At 34.7% G+C, this 19,727-nt stretch overlaps 1 protein-coding gene and 1 non-coding gene across 6 annotated transcripts in view; one reads left to right on the top strand and one right to left on the bottom strand.

Moving 5' to 3' along the window:
* MON2 (MON2 homolog, regulator of endosome-to-Golgi trafficking) overlaps positions 1-19,727 on the top strand; it is a 130,272-nt gene that overhangs the window by 64,101 nt on the left and 46,444 nt on the right. For all 5 annotated transcript variants that reach the window (XM_004053489.5, XM_004053488.5, XM_031000799.3 and 2 more), the window contains 12 exons: positions 1,539-1,771; positions 3,988-4,069; positions 4,667-4,851; positions 6,300-6,412; positions 6,751-6,855; positions 7,249-7,329; positions 7,405-7,478; positions 7,568-7,658; positions 12,254-12,355; positions 14,043-14,153; positions 16,049-16,224; positions 18,805-18,967. In XM_004053489.5, coding sequence (XP_004053537.1) covers positions 1,539-1,771; positions 3,988-4,069; positions 4,667-4,851; positions 6,300-6,412; positions 6,751-6,855; positions 7,249-7,329; positions 7,405-7,478; positions 7,568-7,658; positions 12,254-12,355; positions 14,043-14,153; positions 16,049-16,224; positions 18,805-18,967 — 1,516 coding nt within the window. The remainder of the gene's footprint in view (positions 1-1,538; positions 1,772-3,987; positions 4,070-4,666; positions 4,852-6,299; positions 6,413-6,750; positions 6,856-7,248; positions 7,330-7,404; positions 7,479-7,567; positions 7,659-12,253; positions 12,356-14,042; positions 14,154-16,048; positions 16,225-18,804; positions 18,968-19,727) is intronic.
* LOC115930254 (U6 spliceosomal RNA) lies at positions 14,728-14,831 on the bottom strand. The gene has a single exon (XR_004066907.1). It is a non-coding gene; the product is annotated as a U6 spliceosomal RNA (small nuclear RNA).

Genomic DNA, 19,727 nt, shown 5'->3' with positions numbered 1-19,727 from the left:
CTTGTTAATCTTTTTTATTGTAGTCATCCCAGTGAGTATGAAATGATATCTTACCATGCTTTGATTTGCATTCCCTAATTACTGGTGACAAGCATCTTTTTGTGTGCTTCTTGGCCATTTATGTGTCATGTTGGGCGAAATGTCTATTCAGATTCGTTGCTCCTTTTTAATTGGATTGTCTTTTTCTTATTTAATTTTAAGAGTTATATATTCTAGATGCCTGTCTAGATATGTGATTTTCAAAAGTTTTATTTCATTCTGTGGGTCTTTTCATTTTCTTGATTGCTGCTTTTTGAAGTACAATTGTTTTTAATTTTGATGAATCTAATTTATCAATTTTTTCCTTTGTTGCTTGTGCTTTTGGTGTTATATCTAACAAACCTTTGCCTAATCTGAGGTAGTGAAGATTTTTACCCATGTTTTCTTCTAAGAGTTTTTTTATAGATTTAGCTCTTACATTTAGATCATTGATTCATTTTGGAGTTAATTTTGCATATGGTGTGAGATAGGGGTCCAACATCACTCTTCTGCATGTGAATATCCAGTTGTTCCAGAATCATTAATTCTTTGTCAATTGAATTACTCTTTTTTCTAGGAATTATTTTGCCAGATATCAATTTTAAGAGGTTTAGAACCGTAGTTCACTACCTGCCATGATTTAAAACAGATTTATTGTCATTCCTCCTGAAAACTTTCTCCTAACTATGGGGTAAAAAATTGCTCCGCAGTTTGAACTTGACACACTGATGCTCTTATTCTCACCTTGTTGGCAGATTGTATTTGAAATGATAGGTGAGCTGGGCATCTCACAGCATGAAAAGCATCTTCCTCTTCATAGGAGTGATTTGATTTGATGGCATCTTATTTTTTTTTTATTTTTTATTTTTTTTGAGACAGAGTGTCACTCTGTTGCCCAGGCTGGAGTGCAGCGGCACAATCTCGGCTCACTGCAAGCTCTGCCTCCTTGGTTCATGCCATTCTCCTGCCTCAGCCTCCCGAGTAGCTGAGACTACAGGCACCTGCCACCACGCCTGGCTAATTTTTTATATTTTTAGTAGAGACAGGGTTTCACTGTGTTAGCCAGGATGATCTTGATCTCCTGACCTCATGATCCACCCACCTCGGCCTCCCAAAGTGCTGGGATTACAGGCGTGAGCCACCACGCCCGGCCAATGGCATCTTATTTTTAAAGCACAAGTCAGAGTTTAAGAAGTTTTATCTCATTGTATTTTGCATGTCAGTCTTAATTTTTCTAATATCTAATATTTAATGAAAACATTGGCACAACTCGGGAGAATGAGAAGTAAATTATTAAAATAATTAGTTATGGCAGTGGTCATGCCTTAATTTTTCTAATCAGGTTTTTAGAATACCATGAAGAGATCTCTTCCCTAAATGAAAGAAATTTGGTAATGTCCCTTTATTTTTTGCTTTTCTGTTAATCTTAATTTCTATAGTCTGTAAATTGTAGAAAATAGTTTTATGTATTTTTTTTGTTGTGGCTTCTCATTAGTATTCTATATTTTTCATAATTTCAGCTTAGAAATGTTGGACAAAGTTGAGCCTCCAACTATACCTGAAGGTTACGCCATGTCTGTGGCATTCCATTGTTTGCTAGACCTTGTTCGTGGAATCACAAGTATGATTGAAGGAGAGCTAGGAGAGGTTGAAACAGAATGTCAAACCACCACTGAAGAAGGTTCTTCACCAACACAGTCGACAGAACAGCAGGATTTACAGTCAACATCAGACCAAATGGATAAGGAAATTGGTATGAGTCTGTATTTTTAATTTTTATTGGAAATAATTTGAAATTTACAATTTGCAAAAATTGTAGTCTTTATAAATCTTTCATCCTGATTTCTCAAGTGTTAACTAACCACTTTCCCACATTTACCTTACCATTTTCTTGAATTATATACATGTGACTATACTTTTTTCTGACCTATTTATAGAAAAAGTTGCAGACATGATGCCGTATTACTACCCTTTAATGCATCAGTGTGTATTTTTTCAAAATAAGGTTAGTCTCCTGTGTATCATAGTACAATCACCATCAGAAATTTAACATCAATCCAATATTATCATCTAACTCCAGGTCTCATTCAAATTTTGCCAGTTGCCCTAGTGATGTCCTTTTATGTGTTGAATTTAGTTGCCATGTCTCAACTTGGAAGTTTCTTAGTTTTTCCTTGTTTTATATGACCTTACTTTTTTGAGTACAAGTCAGTCAGTTTGAGTTTGTGTTGTCTTCCTTCATAATTACATTCAGCTTATTCATTTTTGACAGGACTGGCACAGAAATGTTGCTGTGCTGTACTTACTGTATCATTACATTAGGAAGCATACTACAGTATCAATTTGTGTCATTATTGGAGATGCTCACTTCTATGAGTTGGTTAATACAATGTCAGCCTGGTTTCTTCAGTGTACAGTTAATTATTAACTTTTTGTGGAAAAATACTTTCAGATTGCTACTACAAAAGAGTGCTTTCCCTTCTGCATTTTTTTATTTTTTAAAAATTATTCACTTATATTAGTATAGATTCATGGATTCCTATTTTATTCAGAGGATTATAGTCTTTATTATTATTTGGTTTGATGCTCAGATTGTTCCCAACATGGCCAATGGGACCTCTTTCAAGATGACCCGTGTGTCCTTTGGACATGTCCCATGCCCTTTTGACGTTCTCTGAGCACTTCCTTACTATTTGATAGAACAAGATGTTCCAGGCTGATCTTGGATGATTCTTGTCCATCCCAGGTGTCAGTCATTTCTCCAGGAAGTCCTGGTTCCTTTTAGTGGAGAATAGTATTGAAACGAACACAGGTATACTAGGTATGCTTTTCACCACTCGGATAGGAAATACATACCCACATACACACACCCACACACACAAGCACACGTCTCTGTACATTTCTAAAATGTCTGTTTCTCTATATTGAATTACCATGACATCACACTAGTTTCTTCAGTTCCAGTTCAGTACCACAAGGTTTATTTTTAACTTTCTGTATTTGTAATTCCCTTCTCCAACAGTGTTGGAACCTGCTCACATTTTGCTCAGTGTATTTACTTATTTGCTTGATTCTCAGTGTATGTAATCAGTCTCCTGGCTGAGCCAGTTTGTTACACTGCACCCTGCCCTCACTCCAACTGGTCACACAGGCTGAGAAAGTTTGGGTTGATGAAGGCAAAGGGAAAGGAAAGGATATCAGCTGGGCATAGTGGCATGTGCCTATAATCCCAGCTACCTGGGAGGCTGAGGCAGGAGGATTGCTTGTGCCCAGGAGTTTGAGTCCAGTCTGAGTAACATAACAAGACCCTGTCTCTTAAAAAAAAAAAAAAAAAAAAATATGGCTGGGCGTGGTGGCTCACGCCTGTAATCCCAGTAGTTTGGGAGGACGAGGTGGGTGGATCACGAGGTCAGGAGTTTGAGACCAGCCTGACCAACATGGTGAAACCCTGTCTTTACTAAAAATACAAAAATTAGCCAGGTGTCGTGGCGTGTGTCTGTAATCCCAGCTACTCAGGAGGCTAAGGCAGGAAAATCTCTTGAACCCAGGAGGCGAAGGTTGCAGTGAGCCAAGATCATGCCACTGCACTCCAGCCTGGGCAACAGAGCAAGACTCCATCTCAAAAAAAAAAAAAAATATATATATATATATATATATATATATATACACACATATATATATATACACACATATATATATATATATATAAAATTTAACGTGTACAGAAAGATCTTACCGTAGATATTTTAAAACAACTTATTTTTAAGACTTCTTCAAGCCTGAAACTATAATATGGCTTCTGAGTTTTCGTTCTTTTAGATTCTTAAATACTGAATATTAGTATTTAATAATTAAGTTGTTAATGGAATATTTGACATATTGTCTGGGAAAATTTTAGAATTTCACATATTAATAAATATTGTGCTATCTATAATTAAAATTAAATATTGTATGTTTTTTTCCTTTAAGTTAGTAGGGCTGTTTGGGAAGAAATGGTGAATGCCTGCTGGTGTGGTCTTCTTGCTGCACTCTCACTCCTTCTTGATGCCAGGTATTAAGTCTTTGTAAGCTTTATATTGAACTGTGTCAGTTAAAAAAACACATTAAAATGGTTTACTTACATTTGTCCCTAGAATTATTTTCTAATATTAGTTTTTTATATTTGTGAAACATTATTCTTTTTCCCTCATCCCCCTTCCTCATTCTGTCCTTGCCCTGCCCCAAGCCACCAGAATTGTCATGATGTTTTAATGGAAAATACAGTACTAAAATTACAGAATGCCTTTTTCATTTCAAGACTTACAACTACTTTTGCAATTATGATTATATTTAATTTCTTTGTTCTTTTTCTTTAGGATTTAAAAATTTACTGGTTTTGAAATGCTTGATGTTTTAAGCTAAATCTTTATGTTCTTGGTCATTTTCTTCAGTAATAAATACATGTATTATTATTCATTGCTTTTACCCAGTTCAAATTTTTCAGGTTATGTTAATAGATTAAAATTCCTTCTTAAGTATATTGGTAATATTTTGACAATATTTTTGTATAGATTTTCTTAGAATGTCACTGAATACTTAATTCCACATCATGCTTTACAATGTCATTAAAAATAAGTTAATCAGATTAAATAAAATACTTTCTTTTCAGCACAGATGAAGCTGCCACTGAGAATATTTTAAAAGCTGAACTGACTATGGCTGCTCTTTGTGGAAGACTGGGCCTTGTAACTTCAAGAGATGCCTTTATAACTGCAATATGCAAAGGTTCCCTGCCTCCCCATTATGCTCTTACTGTATTGAATACCACCACTGCAGCTACACTTTCCAACAAATGTAAGACAGGCTTACTCAAAATTCTCTCTATGTAGTGGGATGATATGGTGTAGACAGAAGATTATAAACATCTGAGTTTAAGTCTCTGCTTTTTCACATACTGACTGTGTGACCTTGGGGAAATTAATGTCCCTGAGAGCTCTTTAAAAATATGGGGTTGGGGGTGGGGGGTGGGCTTGGGATATCCAAAAATCCAGAATCTAAAATGCTGCAAAATCTAAAACTTGTTGAGCACCAACATGACAAAGGAAATGCTCATTGGATAAGTATATAATGTGAATAGGTATATAATGCAAACGTAAGTATTTACAAATATATTATGTAAATAAATGCATAAGTATATATAATATAAATATTCAAAAATCTGAAAAAATCTGAAATCGGAAACAGTTGTGATCCTAAGCATTTCGGATAAGGGATACTCAACTTGTAATACCAATTTTAAACAATAATTGTGAGAGTAAAATAAGATAAATCTGGAAGTCCTTTGTAAACTATGAGATACCATTGAAATGGTGATTGTTATTTTTTTTTAATGGAACTAGTAGAACAGTAATGTTTGCAACCACTTAGGTTAAACTTACATTCAAAAATTTATTTTCTTATTGAATTCTTTGAGAATACTTGTTTGTTACATGTAATATAAATTTCAATGTAATATTTAGGGTTTTTTTGTTTATACTTTTTTAATGAGACAGGATCTCGCTATATTGCCCAGGCTGATCTTGAACTGGGCTGAAGCAGTCCTGCCTCAGCCTCCCAAGTAGCTGGTATTACATGCTAATACTCAGTTTTCAAACTGAAAATGTATTGGTCTCTAACTTAAAAAACATACCAGGGATACATGTTTAAAATACTTAGAATGTGTTCTAGTTCTGTATTGCTTATGAAGAAATCTACCAAAGTTATATAATTTTATGTTGTATAGAAAATTACTTAATATTTGCTTAACTTGTCTTGGTTTTTGTACCTCATGAAGTTTTTTTTTTTTTTTTTTTTTTTTTGAGACAGAGTCACTCTGTCGCTCAGCCTAGAGTGCAGTGACCCAGATCTTGGCTGACTGCAACCACCGCCTCCTGAATTCAAGCAATTCTCCTGCCTCAGCCTCCTGAGTAGCTGAGACTACAGAAGTGCATCAACATACCTGACTAATTTTTGTATTTTTAAAAGAGTCAGGACTTCACCATGTAGGCCAGGCTGGCCTTGAACTCCTGACCTCAAATGATCTGCCTGCCTCAGCCTCCCAAAATGGCTGGGATTACAGGTGTGAGCCACTGTGCCCAGCCCCTCATGAGTTTTTTTAAATGTTTGGATATAGATATTAGGTATTACTGATATTTAAATAAGTGTATGGCTAAACTTGGTTTAATCAAACTTTAAATATAACATTACTTTAAATGCAATATAAAAATATATTTTAATTATTTAGGCTTTCCTTTGTGTTCTAGCATATTCCGTTCAGGGCCAAAGTGTTATGATGATAAGTCCATCAAGTGAATCTCACCAACAAGTTGTGGCAGTGGGTCAACCTTTAGCAGTCCAGCCTCAAGGGACAGTAATGGTAATGTACTTGTTTTTTTCTTGGTTATCAATTAGCTATCAAGGAAACTTGTTGTACCTATCTTTGTGTTTGTCAAAATGTGTCATACATTTATTTACTTTCTTTTACTAGAACTACTTTCTTAAACTAGAAGAAACTAGTTTATGCAATTGACATTACTGTAACCAATATGATAATACAACTTTTAATCAAATGAATTGTTCCTTATAAAACCTTCCAAATCTTTTTCTTAATTTTTTCTTTAAAAAAATCTTTTAATACATTAATGCTACTTTGTAAGCTTTTAATTTTTAAGAGTACATAACAATTATTGAAAATGTATCCTTTTTAAAATATAGCTGACTTCCAAAAATATCCAGTGTATGAGGACTTTACTTAACTTGGCGCATTGCCATGGGGCCGTTCTTGGAACATCATGGCAACTTGTCTTGGCAACTCTTCAGGTATGTAAAAGTGTCTGGGTCAGAGATTAGTGTTGTTTTTATATATAATTGCTAACAGTTAGACTAAGCAATGCCTTTTGATGTTTTGGACAGGCCTAAAAAATAGATAGTAAGTATGAAAAAAGAGAAGTTAGAAAGGGAAAAAGATGTGACTCATATTGTAGGAAGTGGTGGAATGCTTCTCATAATGGCCTAAGCTCTGCTGCATATGTTCGATATAATTAATTATTTTATATGAATGTTAATTAGTGATTTTAGTTTTAGGTTTTAAAAACCTACTACTGATTTTAATTTTGGTTACTAGAAGTTACTACTGATTTTAATTTTAGTTATTGGACTTTTTATACTTTTTTTTGTAAAGTTATTTGTTTTGATTTTTTTTTAATTTTACAGCATCTTGTGTGGATTCTGGGATTAAAGCCTAGTAGTGGCGGTGCCTTGAAACCTGGGAGAGCTGTAGAAGGACCCAGTACAGTAAGCTCTAGTCTTTCTTACCCAATTAGTGCATCCCAAAGTGTCATATATTACATTTAATTTTATTCTTCTCAGGTTCTAACAACAGCAGTGATGACAGATTTACCAGTGATTTCCAATATACTTTCAAGATTGTTTGAAAGCTCACAGTAAGAGTCAGTTTTTTTAATTGATAAAAACATTGTTATTAGTTATATATTTTAGATCAAGATGTCTTATTTCTTCATTTCCTTTTTAGGTATCTTGATGATGTATCACTGCATCATTTAATAAATGCACTTTGCTCCTTGTCTCTAGAAGCAATGGATATGGCCTATGGAAATAATAAGGTGTGATATTCTACCTTTCTGTTTTAGATATGATACATTAGTTATATAAGATGTACATCCATTATGATCTTAGTGTTTTACTAGTAGAACTAACACTCAGATTGTATGGTAACCATACTCTGTTGGGTTTTTACCACTTATTGTTATTTGTCGAAGGAGTAAAAAGGACATGATTTGGCTTGTGATATGTCTAAATATGTCATATGATTTTAAGTTGTGTTCATTTCTCTTATATACTGAACATTTTAAAAATATTTTTATAAAATAATATAATACAGTTTTATAGGTTATATAAAATGTCATGATAATACTTGTAATTACAATTTATGATTGGGGTAATATAAGATTTAAATTAAAGAATGTTTGTCTCAGTTTCATTTGCTTTCATTGGGATGGAAAGTAAGGAGCTAATCATTTCTTTCTAAAGGTAATGATTCTCCTTATCTTGAAAATTTAAATTTTTATTTGTTCATTGATTAAATGAATAAAACAGTACTTTTGAATATTAACCTTCAAGAACATTTCTTTCTATACTACTAAAAATATCACTTTCTGTTATACTTGGAAAGCACAGGGACAGTTGTGTTTATTTTTATGTTAGAAATAATTAAAACAAAATACTTTCCACATTTTAAAATCAATAAATATAGTTTGACTATTTACAAATAAGTGAAAATAACCCAAAATATGATTTAAAAGCTAAAATTTATATAATTTAAAGCTATAACATGTAACTGTAGCATTCAAAATTATGTTGTCTGCCTAGTCTTTTTTTTTTTTTTTGAAACGGAGTCTCGCCTTGTCGCCCAGGCTAGAGGGCAGTGGCGCAATCTCGGGTCACTGCTCTGCCTCCCAGGTTCACGCCTTCTCCTGCCTCAGCCTCCCAAGTAGCTGGGACTACAGGTGCCCGCCACCACGCCTGGCTAATTTTTTTATTGTATTTTCAGTAGAGACAGGGTTTCACTGTGTTAGCCAGGATGGTCTCGATCTCCTGACCTTGTGATCCGCCCGCCTCAGCCTCCCAAAGTGCTGGGATTACAGGCATGAGCCACCACGCCCGGCCATCTGCCTAGTCCTTAAGTATAATTTTAGGTACTGTGGCTTGTTATCTTGGCTCTTATGACTCATTTAAAGATTGGTGAAGAAAGTCTCATTAGAGCATAGTTTCATATATTATAGTACCTAGCTAGATAATTATATAAACATGCAGGTGTTTGAAAGTATGTATTATGGCTGGGCGTGGTGGCTCACGCCTGTAATCCCAGCACTGCAGGAGGCCGAGGCAGGCGGATCACTTGCGGTCAGGAGTTCGAGACCAGCCTGGCCAACATGGTGAAACCCCGTCTCTACTAAAAATACAAAAATTAGCTGGACATGCTCAGTTGAACCCAGGAGGCGGAGGTTGCTGTGAGTCGAGATTGTGCCACTGCGCTCCAACCTGGGCGACAGAGCAAGACTCTGTCTCAAGAAAAAAAAAAAAAAAAAGAGAAAAAGAAAATATATATTATAGTTTGCTCTAAATCAGGGCAAGGATAATATATAATGAAGTAATTAATTTTTTGATACCTTTAATAATTCTACATATTTGAGATTCTTAACACAAAACTATAATATTTTTAATAAAGTACCTTAATGAAATCTAAGCAAGTTTATATGGTAATGTTTTCAGAATTTATGTATTTATTCAATAAGCACAGTAGGCTTACTGTGTACATGACGATCTGCTCAGAGATATTAAGAAATAAGAGGTTTCTACTTTCAAAGAGTATATAAGCTACTTGGTTCATAGTTAGTGACAATTACTATGGTATGAGAGTCTCAATAAATAATACAGATATTAAATGACATGAGACTTTCTGAATTTTTAGTTCCTTGTTATATGTTATTGGTATATGTTTCTATTAAGATGAATTAAGATTAATCAAGATGAACTAGTGTGATTGGAGATGTATATTGAAAGATTGGTAGGATTTAGGTAGGAAAGGGCAGGTTAATGTAAATCAAAAGAAAAATATTGTAGGAAATCATGACCTATAAGAAAAAAATAGGAGATTTGATGATTAATCATTTATTTTTAACCTTCAGTAGTGCAATTTCAGAGAGTGGTAGCAACAGATAAGGAAGGCTTGGGAAGAACAGTTGTGGAGAAAATGGATACACTGAGTAAAATGGAGATAATTTCTTTGAAAATGGATTTACATGTCTCCCTTTTAGGATTTAATTTTGTAAAGTGAAGTAAATATGGAATGGAAATTAAAACTTTATAAAAATATTCAAGTATAAATTTTAGAAAAGTATTCAACATAAACCTTATATTTTTAGATGGAGGCTATAAAAAGTTTATTCAGTTATGCCATCTATAAAAATTATTATAAATATGCAGATATTAAAATTAGTGGGAAAGTTTCTATATTATTGAAAAAAGAATGTTCATCTAAATCGACTGTTCTGAGTGAGTTAAATATTCTAGGGATTAAAGATGTATATATCAGTGTTCTTTAGGTGTGGCTTTACAGTGATCAGCATCTCGTTTTTGATCCTCATTGCAGGAATTTGTGCCAATGTGTTGAGGAAGTAACTTAAGATAAAGCTTGCAGGCTGAGCGTGGTGGCTTACGCCTGTAATCCCAGCACTTTGGGAGGCTGAGGTGGGCGGATCACCTGAGGCCAGGAGTTTGTGACCAGCCTGGCGAACATAGGGAACCTCTTCTCTACTAAAAGTACAAAAATTAGCCTGGCATGGTGGCGCACACCTATAATCCCAGCTGTTCTCATGGCTGAGAAATAAGAATCACTTGGGAGGTGGAGGTTGCTGTGAGCCAAGATTGCACCATTGCACTCCAGCCTGGGCAACAGAGTGAAACTCTGTCTCAAAAAAAAAAAAAAAAAGATAAAGCTTGCAAATTCTTTCTTAGAAGAGGATGATACTTTTATAGTTACATTAACAAGCACAGTATAACAACAACAAAAATATTAAAGCAGCTGTTGTTCACTGTTTACTGTATGCCAAGCACTAACTTATTTTATCATTTAAAACAACTCTGTGAGATTTAGTGGTAATATACCCTTTTACAGATGAAAATGTGAAAAATAGCTTAAGTGACCTGCCTGAGGTTACGTACTTACTTATTGTAAGAGCTTGGATTTGAATTCACTTATGTCTCATTCCAAAGCTCTGTTCTTAAATACTTTGCTGACTTTTGGTGTGCATCAGAAACAGCTGTGTAGTTTTTTAAAAAGTGCAAATGCAAGGGCCACATTCTAGGTTTTTGAGTAAGAATCTTCAGGTGTGAGCTTTGGATACCTATACATATTCTTTTACATGATTCCTGAGTATATCCTAGTTAAAATAAGAAAGAGGAAGAGGAGGAATAAAGAAGTAATATTAGGCAACATTGTGGGAGAACTTATATGCCAGGCACTTTCTAACATTAGATAGTTTTCTATATTATTACTATCTTCATTTTTTAAGTTTAAAAAATAAAAACTTTCAGAAGAGGTACATAGGTTACCCAAGGTTATATAGCTATTAAGTAGTAGAGTTGAGATGAGATCCCAGTTAAAACTTCATACACATCATCTTAACTACTATACCATATTCTCCCTAGAATCATGAATTTTCCTACCACCCAAATTTTTAGGGTGCTTTCCACATTAGCGCATACGGGAAGGGTCAACCTGACCATATTTGTCTTAAAACCCCAATATACTTGGTTCACTGGCTTCTGCTAGAAAGGAAGATATTATCACACATTTCCCTGTTAGAATTTTATTAGCACTGTAAAAATGTTAAGAATATAGACTCATAAAAAATCTTTCTCTTTAAAAATTATTCTCCTAAATTGGCTTTTTTATTCAGTTGTCTTGTCTTTTTTCTAAGACAATGTCTCTGTTTGAAATACCACAGCCATCCACTGAAAAATACTCATGGCTTTCCTCAGCTGAATTTGCATTTAAACATGTTTATCACTTTCATTAATATTGGATTAGAGATAACTGCCCTTTGATCTTTTCTGAAACCATTCTTGTGACACATGGACCAGGTACTCTAATTTAGCCATGTATAATGTACCCTGGTTCCCTTTCTGATTATTGCTATGTCAGGGACTATAGAAAACTGTTTTGTCTTCGTGTCCTCTGCTGTTCTGTTAGTGTCTGGACTGACAGCCCTGATCTCTGCTATAGTCTTGATTTCATTTTCCTTTTCCTTTATCTCTGTTGTCTCTTTTTCCCTACTTCTTGACATTCACACATAAAACCTGGTCATTTTAAGACTTTGCTGATAAGAATGCTTCTTTCCTTCTGGTTGGAAGACTAGCCATTCTATGTGTCTAGTATAATTTTTGGATTTTCATCCCTGCACTATTAAAGCATTCTCTTCCTAATCAAATTTTCTAATTAGGAGCTATTTTGGATACTTAAGGTTGACAGGAAGTCTTGTCTTTGATAACTGAGGTTTTGTTATAAATATAACTTTATACTAACCACTCAATTTTAATTTCAGTCATGCTCTTCAGAGTATTCTCAGTTTTATTCATAGTCTAATTACTCAGAATTCTCCTTATACTATCAAAATACAATGTATTTTCTCCCTAGGAACCATCTCTTTTTGCTGTTGCCAAATTGTTAGAAACTGGTTTAGTTAATATGCACCGAATAGAAATTCTGTGGAGACCTCTGACTGGCCATCTACTTGAGGTAAATTCTCTTTCTTAAATATATTTAATTTTTTAATAAACATTTGCACACTGAGCTAATGATTCTAAATAGCCATTTGAAAAATCAGCATTAACTTTTTTTCCCCCTTTCCTGACTGTGTACTTACTTATGTTTGTACATTTTATCAAGGACTAAAGTTGTTTTGTAATTTATTTCATGAAGGAATTGGTTGCTTTTATTGGCTGAAAATGGGTGACATTTTAAAGTGAGAAATATCAGTGAAGTCAGCTGTTAGCTTGAGATGCCTTTCTTTTATCATACAGTCTCTTGATCCACCTCACCTCAGTTTCAGATAGTTCTGAAACTTCAAGACAGTTGGGGCATAGAGTTAATAGTAAACACTGCTCATTTATAGCCTTTGCTATCATCATGAGATAGCTTTTTTTTTTTCTCTCTCTCTCTTTTTTGAGACGGAATCTAACTCCGTCACCCAGGCTGGAGTGCAGTGGTGAGGTCTCGCCTCACTGCAACCACCGCCTCTCAGGTTCAGGCAATTCTCCTGCCTCAGCCTCCCGAGTAGCTGGGATTACAGGCACATACCACCACACCTGGCTTATTTTTGTATTTGTAGTAGAGACGGGGTTTAACCATATTAGCCAGGCTGGTCTTGGAACTCCTGACCTCAGGTGATCCACCCGCCTTGGTCTCCCAAAGTGCTTGGATTACAGGCGTGAGCAACTGCGCCTGGCCTTGATTATGAGATAGCTTTCTGCGAAGGGGAAAACCTGTTTGGTAACACTAACTATAGATAGTGCTGGAGAATTTTACCTGGATTTACATTGTCTTACATTCAGGTTGAGGTAATTCTTAATAAATAGTTCCTGCTTAAAAACAAGCTGCTTCTGCCAGTATGTGTGTTTGTGTACAGTTTAGGTTTAGGTTACCATAGTTCTTTTGTGTAGGAAAGGTATTATTCTTAGTAAGAAAAACAGGCTGGCTGCAGTAGCTCACACCTATAATCCCAGCACTTTGGGAGGCTGAGGTGGGAGGATTACTTAAGCCCAGGAGTTCAAGACCAGCCTGGGCAACATAGGGAGACACCATTTCTACAAAAAATTTAAAAAATTAGCCGGGCTTGGTGGTATATGCTTGTGGTTCTAACTACTTGGGAGGCTGAATGGGGAGAATTGCTTGAACCCAGGAAGTTGACGCTGCAGTGAGCTGTGATCGTGCCACTGCATTCCAGACTGAGTAACAAAGTGAGAGACCGTGTCTCAAAAATAATAATAATAAAATAAATAAGAAAAACAGATGTACATGAGCTTTCCCCCCATTTTATTGGAATTACTTTTATGAATGATTAAAGGCTATGTGCAGATATCTTCATTAATGGATGGTCTCATCAAAGGGCAACTCTGTGACATATTATTTGATTAATGAGGGTAAACTTAATTAAGAACCTTGGTATTAGCTTGCTTCTTTTGTTTACCCTGATATATAATTTACTGTTATGAAATCCTTTCTTCTCTGTGAATTGTTTTAGTTTCATCTTTTTTCTTCTGTCTCTCTATTGCTTGCTCTTGCCCTTATTCAGAAGGTAAGCTAACTTACATTTTGGGTGTAATTTTTCTTCCAACCCTTATTGAACATTTGATATAAAATGTAAAATTGATGTGTGATTCATAGCTTAAGTATACAAATTAAACTTAATTTCATATACCTTCAGGTCTGCCAGCATCCAAACTCTCGAATGAGAGAATGGGGAGCAGAAGCTTTAACTTCTCTTATTAAAGCAGGATTAACATTTAACCATGATCCTCCACTCTCACAAAACCAGGTAATAAAAACCTTACTTTTTAAAAAGAATACTCAATATAAAATTATCCTCCTCCATATGTGATTTTTTTCTTATCAGGTAGATCATATTCTAAGAGTAGGGTTTTTAACTTAATATTCTATTTTATATGTAGGCCCTGAATCTCTTATATAAGGTAAGAGATTTTTAGGGCTGTCTTCATAAAAAATTTTAAACATCTTGTGGATGACACTAACCTAAGTTAAATTACCTGGAATTGGTCTCACATTCATAAGTTTTCCTCTTCATGCAGTGCTAAAGTGTTGTTTTGGAGCCTCTTTTGCTTTGGTCTTCACATGTCCCTGGATTTTTTTTTTTTCTCACTACCCTTACATGGGGAGAAAATAAGTGGCAGAAGAAACAAGCACAATGAAATAGATTTTTTATTTTAAAATAATTTTAAATTATTTTTTTACTTCCAGAGTTTACTTTTGTCATGAATTGTTTGTCCTGACTCTCTATTATTTGTACCCACTTTTTAAAAAGTCTACCAAAGTTTTATTGTTTCATGACTGAGTAGGAATGAGGCATTTATTTATTTTTTAATTTTTTAAATAAAAATATGGAGTACATCATGAATTTGCATGTCATCCTTGCCCGGGGGCCGTGCTAATCTCTGTATCATTTCAATTTCAGTATATGTGCTACTGAAACAAGCACAGAATGAGGCATTTAATAACCATTCCAATTGCCCTCATCATCTTATTGTATTGTAATTGTACTCTAGAAATTGATTTAACACATAATTATTGAATACACCACCTGGAATAAGATGATGAACAAGACAGAAAAGATATTATAAAGCTTATAGAGCTTACATTTAATGATTTCATATGTTCTTCTGCAACAATTTGAATTTTTTTTGAAAAAATAATACCCTTTTCCATTTATTTTGATATCCTCAATGTCCAGCTTAATACTTAGTGCATAGTGAAAGCTTAGAAATGTTTATTCAGTGAATGAACCAAATAAATGAATCCCCTAGAGAGAAGAAAGTTAAGAATGAAGGGTTTTCAGATGCTGAAAGGGATAGACAGAGTGCTTTTTTTAAGTCGCCAACAAATTTCGTGGTTTTATGTCATCTTTGTTAATATCTGCTACATTTATTCATTTTTTATAAGTATTGTAGCTTCTATTACTACATCACACTTGAGAATTTTACATTTAAATACATATGATATACATTAATAAAGTAAATGAAAGGTCATTTTAGAGATTGGGAATTGATTCCCTCTCTCCAAATATATCTAGAGATATATTTCCTTTAGTGAAATTTATTTCTATTATTTATCGGATCTATAATTAGTATCTTTAAAGTAAGATAACTACCCATTTATCTAAAATCTAACATCTTGAAAGTTGATTTTTTCTCTTATTTAAAAATATAGATTTGTCTTTAATAATTACTGTTAGATAAATGATATTTGATGTTTATTTAGGTAGAAAAATTCCAAACGGGCATGGTGGCTCACACCTGTAATCCCAGCACCTTGGGAGGCCAAGGTGGGCGGATCACCTGAGGTCAGGAGTTCAAGACCAGCCTGACCAACATGGTGAAACCCCATCTCTACTAAAAATACAAAGATTAGCCGGGCATGGTGGTGCATGCCTGTAATCCCAGCTACTCAGGAGGCTGAAGCAGGAGGATCACTTGAACCAAGGAGACGGAGGTTGCAGTGAGCCAAGATTGCGCCACTGCACTCCTGCCTCCTGGGTGACAGGACGAGACTCCATTTCAAAAAAAATAAATAAAACATAAAAATATCTATTTCCCATAGTAGTCTGAATGGCGATGAATTTAAACTCGAAAAGCAACAGCAAAGCCTTCTTATCTTTTTGGACTTCTCTTCCTAATTAGTTTCTTGCCCCCTTTTCAGAGGCTGCAGTTGCTTTTATTGAACCCATTAAAGGAGATGTCCAATATTAATCATCCAGATATTCGACTCAAGCAGTTAGAATGCGTGTTGCAGATTCTGCAGAGTCAGGGAGACAGTCTTGGGCCTGGATGGCCATTAGTGCTTGGAGTCATGGGAGCAATCAGAAATGATCAAGGGTAAGTATTTAAAATTATTTGAGAAAAAAATATGTATGAAAAATAAAATATAAATAAAATAAAATTAACATCAAAAAAGTGATAGAGGTAGAGAAGGACTCCATCCTAAAATCTTGAAATAGTGGTTATTTTTTTCATGTATGCGCTTCCTGCTTAAGGCTAAGATCTGTAATAGTTTTTCTTAACTCTACCCCTAAATGGCTACAGACAATTTTTAGGGATCACCTTTGGTTTGGAAAGATGGAAAAATTGCTCTTTATTTAACATTCATGCAAGAATGCATGATTCTTACTTATAAGATACTTGAAACAATCTAACAAATTTTATAACACATCCAAAGATTGGGCTGTTGTGTTTTGTTAAAACAAATTATTTGATAAGATGTGAATTAGCATTTAGGGCTTGACCTCCCTATATATATTAGGCAGTCAGAAATTGCTTTAAAGTAACTTTTTCATTACTTTTTAATTTATTAAACATTTATTCTGTGCATACTGTATTTCAAATACTATACATGATAGTGATTCTGATTACACAGGTAAATAGCTCCTGCCCTAGAAATAGAATCCTAGTGAGAAAGTATAGTTATACGCTGCCTAACGTTTCAGTCAACAACAGACCACATATATGATGGAGGTCCCATAAGATTTTAATACTCTGTTTTTACTTTACCTTTTCTATGTTTAGATATGTTTCGGTACATAAATATTTATATTATGTTACAATTGCTTACAATATTCAGGACAGGAGCAATAATATACCATATAGCCCCGGTGTGTAGTAGGTTATATCATCTAGGTTTGTGTCAGTAAACTCTGTGATGTTCATACAGCAACAGAATCGCCTAATGACACATTTCTCAGATCATATCCTCATCAGTAAGCAATACATGACTGTAGTTTGTTATGCCACAAAATAAGAAACCTTCAGCAGGAGGAGGACAGAGGCAAAATTATGAAGGAGATCTTATATGGTTATATAAATGATTTGAATTTATCCAAAATTCATGTGGGAGACATTTTGGGATTTTAAGCAGAGGAATGACGTAATCACATATGAATTTGTTAGATATCACTGTGACAGCAGCATGGAAGGGAAGGTGGGAAATGAGAATGGCTACAAGTGCTCACTAGAAATAAGAGGTGGATTTGAGCTACTTAACGGATTGACTGTAGCGAGGCATAGGGGAAAATAGCAATCAGGAGTGACTTCTAGATTTCTGACTTAGGCAGTTTAGTGGGGGATGGTAGTATCATTAACTAAATAGGGAATACACAAGGAAGAGCAAATTTGGAGGGGACATATGGACTTGTTTAACTTTTGGGGTAGGAGATTGCAGTGGAGAGATTAAGCAGACAGACATTGGATAGATTTTTCTGTAATTCTGCAGTAACACACTTTTGTTTTGATGACTAGTTCAGAAGTTGTAGACGACCAAGATGCTTGAGAATATTATGGAAAGTTAATTTTTCTTAAATATTTATAGTAATAAAATTCTTTACTACAAAATATTGAGATGCTTAAATTGAAGAGATCAGCTTAGATCAAGCTTAAGTGTCTTCTCCCAACCTATAATGTGGTGTATTAAATAGGGCATTGTAGTAAGGGTATAATGAATTAATGGGTGTAAAACACTTAGAAAGTATGTGACATACTAAGCACTCAGAGTATTAGCAATTATACTTATCATTTTCATTATTATTTTTTACCAACAGGATTTTTCTCCGAAACTAAATACTTCTTATTATCTTTATTTGAAATTCAAAATTTACTCTTTTCTCACTGACTGGATGTGGGTTTTTATATTTCTTTGGAGATTTAAATAAGATATAGTACGGATATAAAAGAATGAGGAGCTCTTTTTCAGTAAATTGTGTGTATTTACATGTACTGGACACTGTACTAGGTATCAGGGATACAGTGAGGAGAAAAATAACTGTAGCAAACTTCCCATTCTCATTTATTGTCTAAGTTTTCTTTGGTTAGTTGATATGAAATACAAATAGAAGTAATATGATGTTAATACTTTATTTTTAAATTTGTTTTTATTTCTTATTGCCTGTAAGCTTCTTTCTTGTTTTTGTTAATTTGTTTAAGTAAGCATGTCTTTTTTACATTTATGTAAATGTTAAAATACTTTATGATCAATATTAGGAAAGAGTTTCTTGTTTAAATTCTAAAATAAAATTTTACTTCAAATTATTGTAAGATATGTATTTTTACACATTTCTTTTAAATGCATAAGTAAGGCTGGGTGTGGTAGCTCATGCCTGTAATCGTAGCACTTTGGGAGGCTAAGGCAGGAGGATTGCTTGAGCCCAGGAAATTGAGACCAGCCAAGGCAACATAGTGGGACCCTGTCTCCACAAAAAAAAAAAAAAAAGGCATGGGGGTGTGCACCTGTAGTCCCAGCTACTGGGGAAGCTGAGGTGAGAGGATCACATGATCCGGGGAGGTTGAGAGTGAGGCACGATCGCACCACTGCACTCCAACCTGAGTGACAGAGTGAGACCCTGTCTCAAAAATAAATAAATAAATAAATAAAATAAGTGCATCTGTATACATTTCTTTTGTTTTCAGAGAATCCTTGATACGAACTGCATTCCAGTGTCTTCAGTTGGTTGTGACAGATTTTCTACCAACAATGCCTTGTACTTGCCTGCAAATAGTTGTAGATGTTGCAGGTAGCTTTGGCCTCCATAACCAAGAACTCAATATTAGTTTAACTTCAATAGGTTTATTGGTAAGTATCATTGTCCTTAGAATATAATATAATTTAGAAATCATTGTTATTTAGTTGGGAGTGAATGCTAAGCAAATATACTTTTAGCTCTTTGCAAATTGTTTATATGGCTTTTAAATTTCAAACTTACGTCTGGGTGAAGGATTAGATAACATCACTTAAATATTAATAACAAAATGTTTGAAATAATTTTCATACATTGAGCTGAAGTTTGGGTTTTACAGGGTTTGTCATGAAAGGGTTTAGTAAACAATAGTATATACAAGGGAAATCTTCAGTTGACTTTTATGTGAACCAATTACATTAGCCCCTGACAAGAAAATCAGCTTGTACTTTGAAGCCTTGAAGCCAAGCATTGACTTTTTATCTTTAGCCATGAAAGTCCTACATGATATCTTCAAGTACAAGGCTGTTTCAGGCTGGGCATGGTAGCTGATGCCTGTAATCACAGCACTTTGGGAGGCTGAGGTGGGAGGATTGCTGAGGCCAGGAGTTTGAGACCAGGCTGGGCAATAAAATGAGACTCCCATCTCTACTAAAAATTAGCTGTGTATGGTGGTGCACACCTGTAGTCTCAGCTACATGGGAGGCTGGGATGGGAGGATTGCTTGAGCCCAGGAATTGGAGGCTGCAGTGAGCTATGATCACAGCACTGCACTCCAGCCTTGGCGACAGACCCAGACCTTGTCTCTGTAAAAAAAAAATGATAATAATAAAAAGGCTGTTTTGTCTACATTGAAAATCTGTTGGTCAGTGTAGC

The sequence above is a fragment of the Gorilla gorilla genome, chromosome 10, assembly GCF_029281585.2.
Source record: "Gorilla gorilla gorilla isolate KB3781 chromosome 10, NHGRI_mGorGor1-v2.1_pri, whole genome shotgun sequence".
Classification (NCBI taxonomy): Eukaryota; Metazoa; Chordata; class Mammalia; order Primates; family Hominidae; genus Gorilla; species Gorilla gorilla.
The sequence above is the reverse complement of the archived record's forward strand: the minus strand, read 5'-3'. Positions and strand labels throughout refer to the sequence as shown.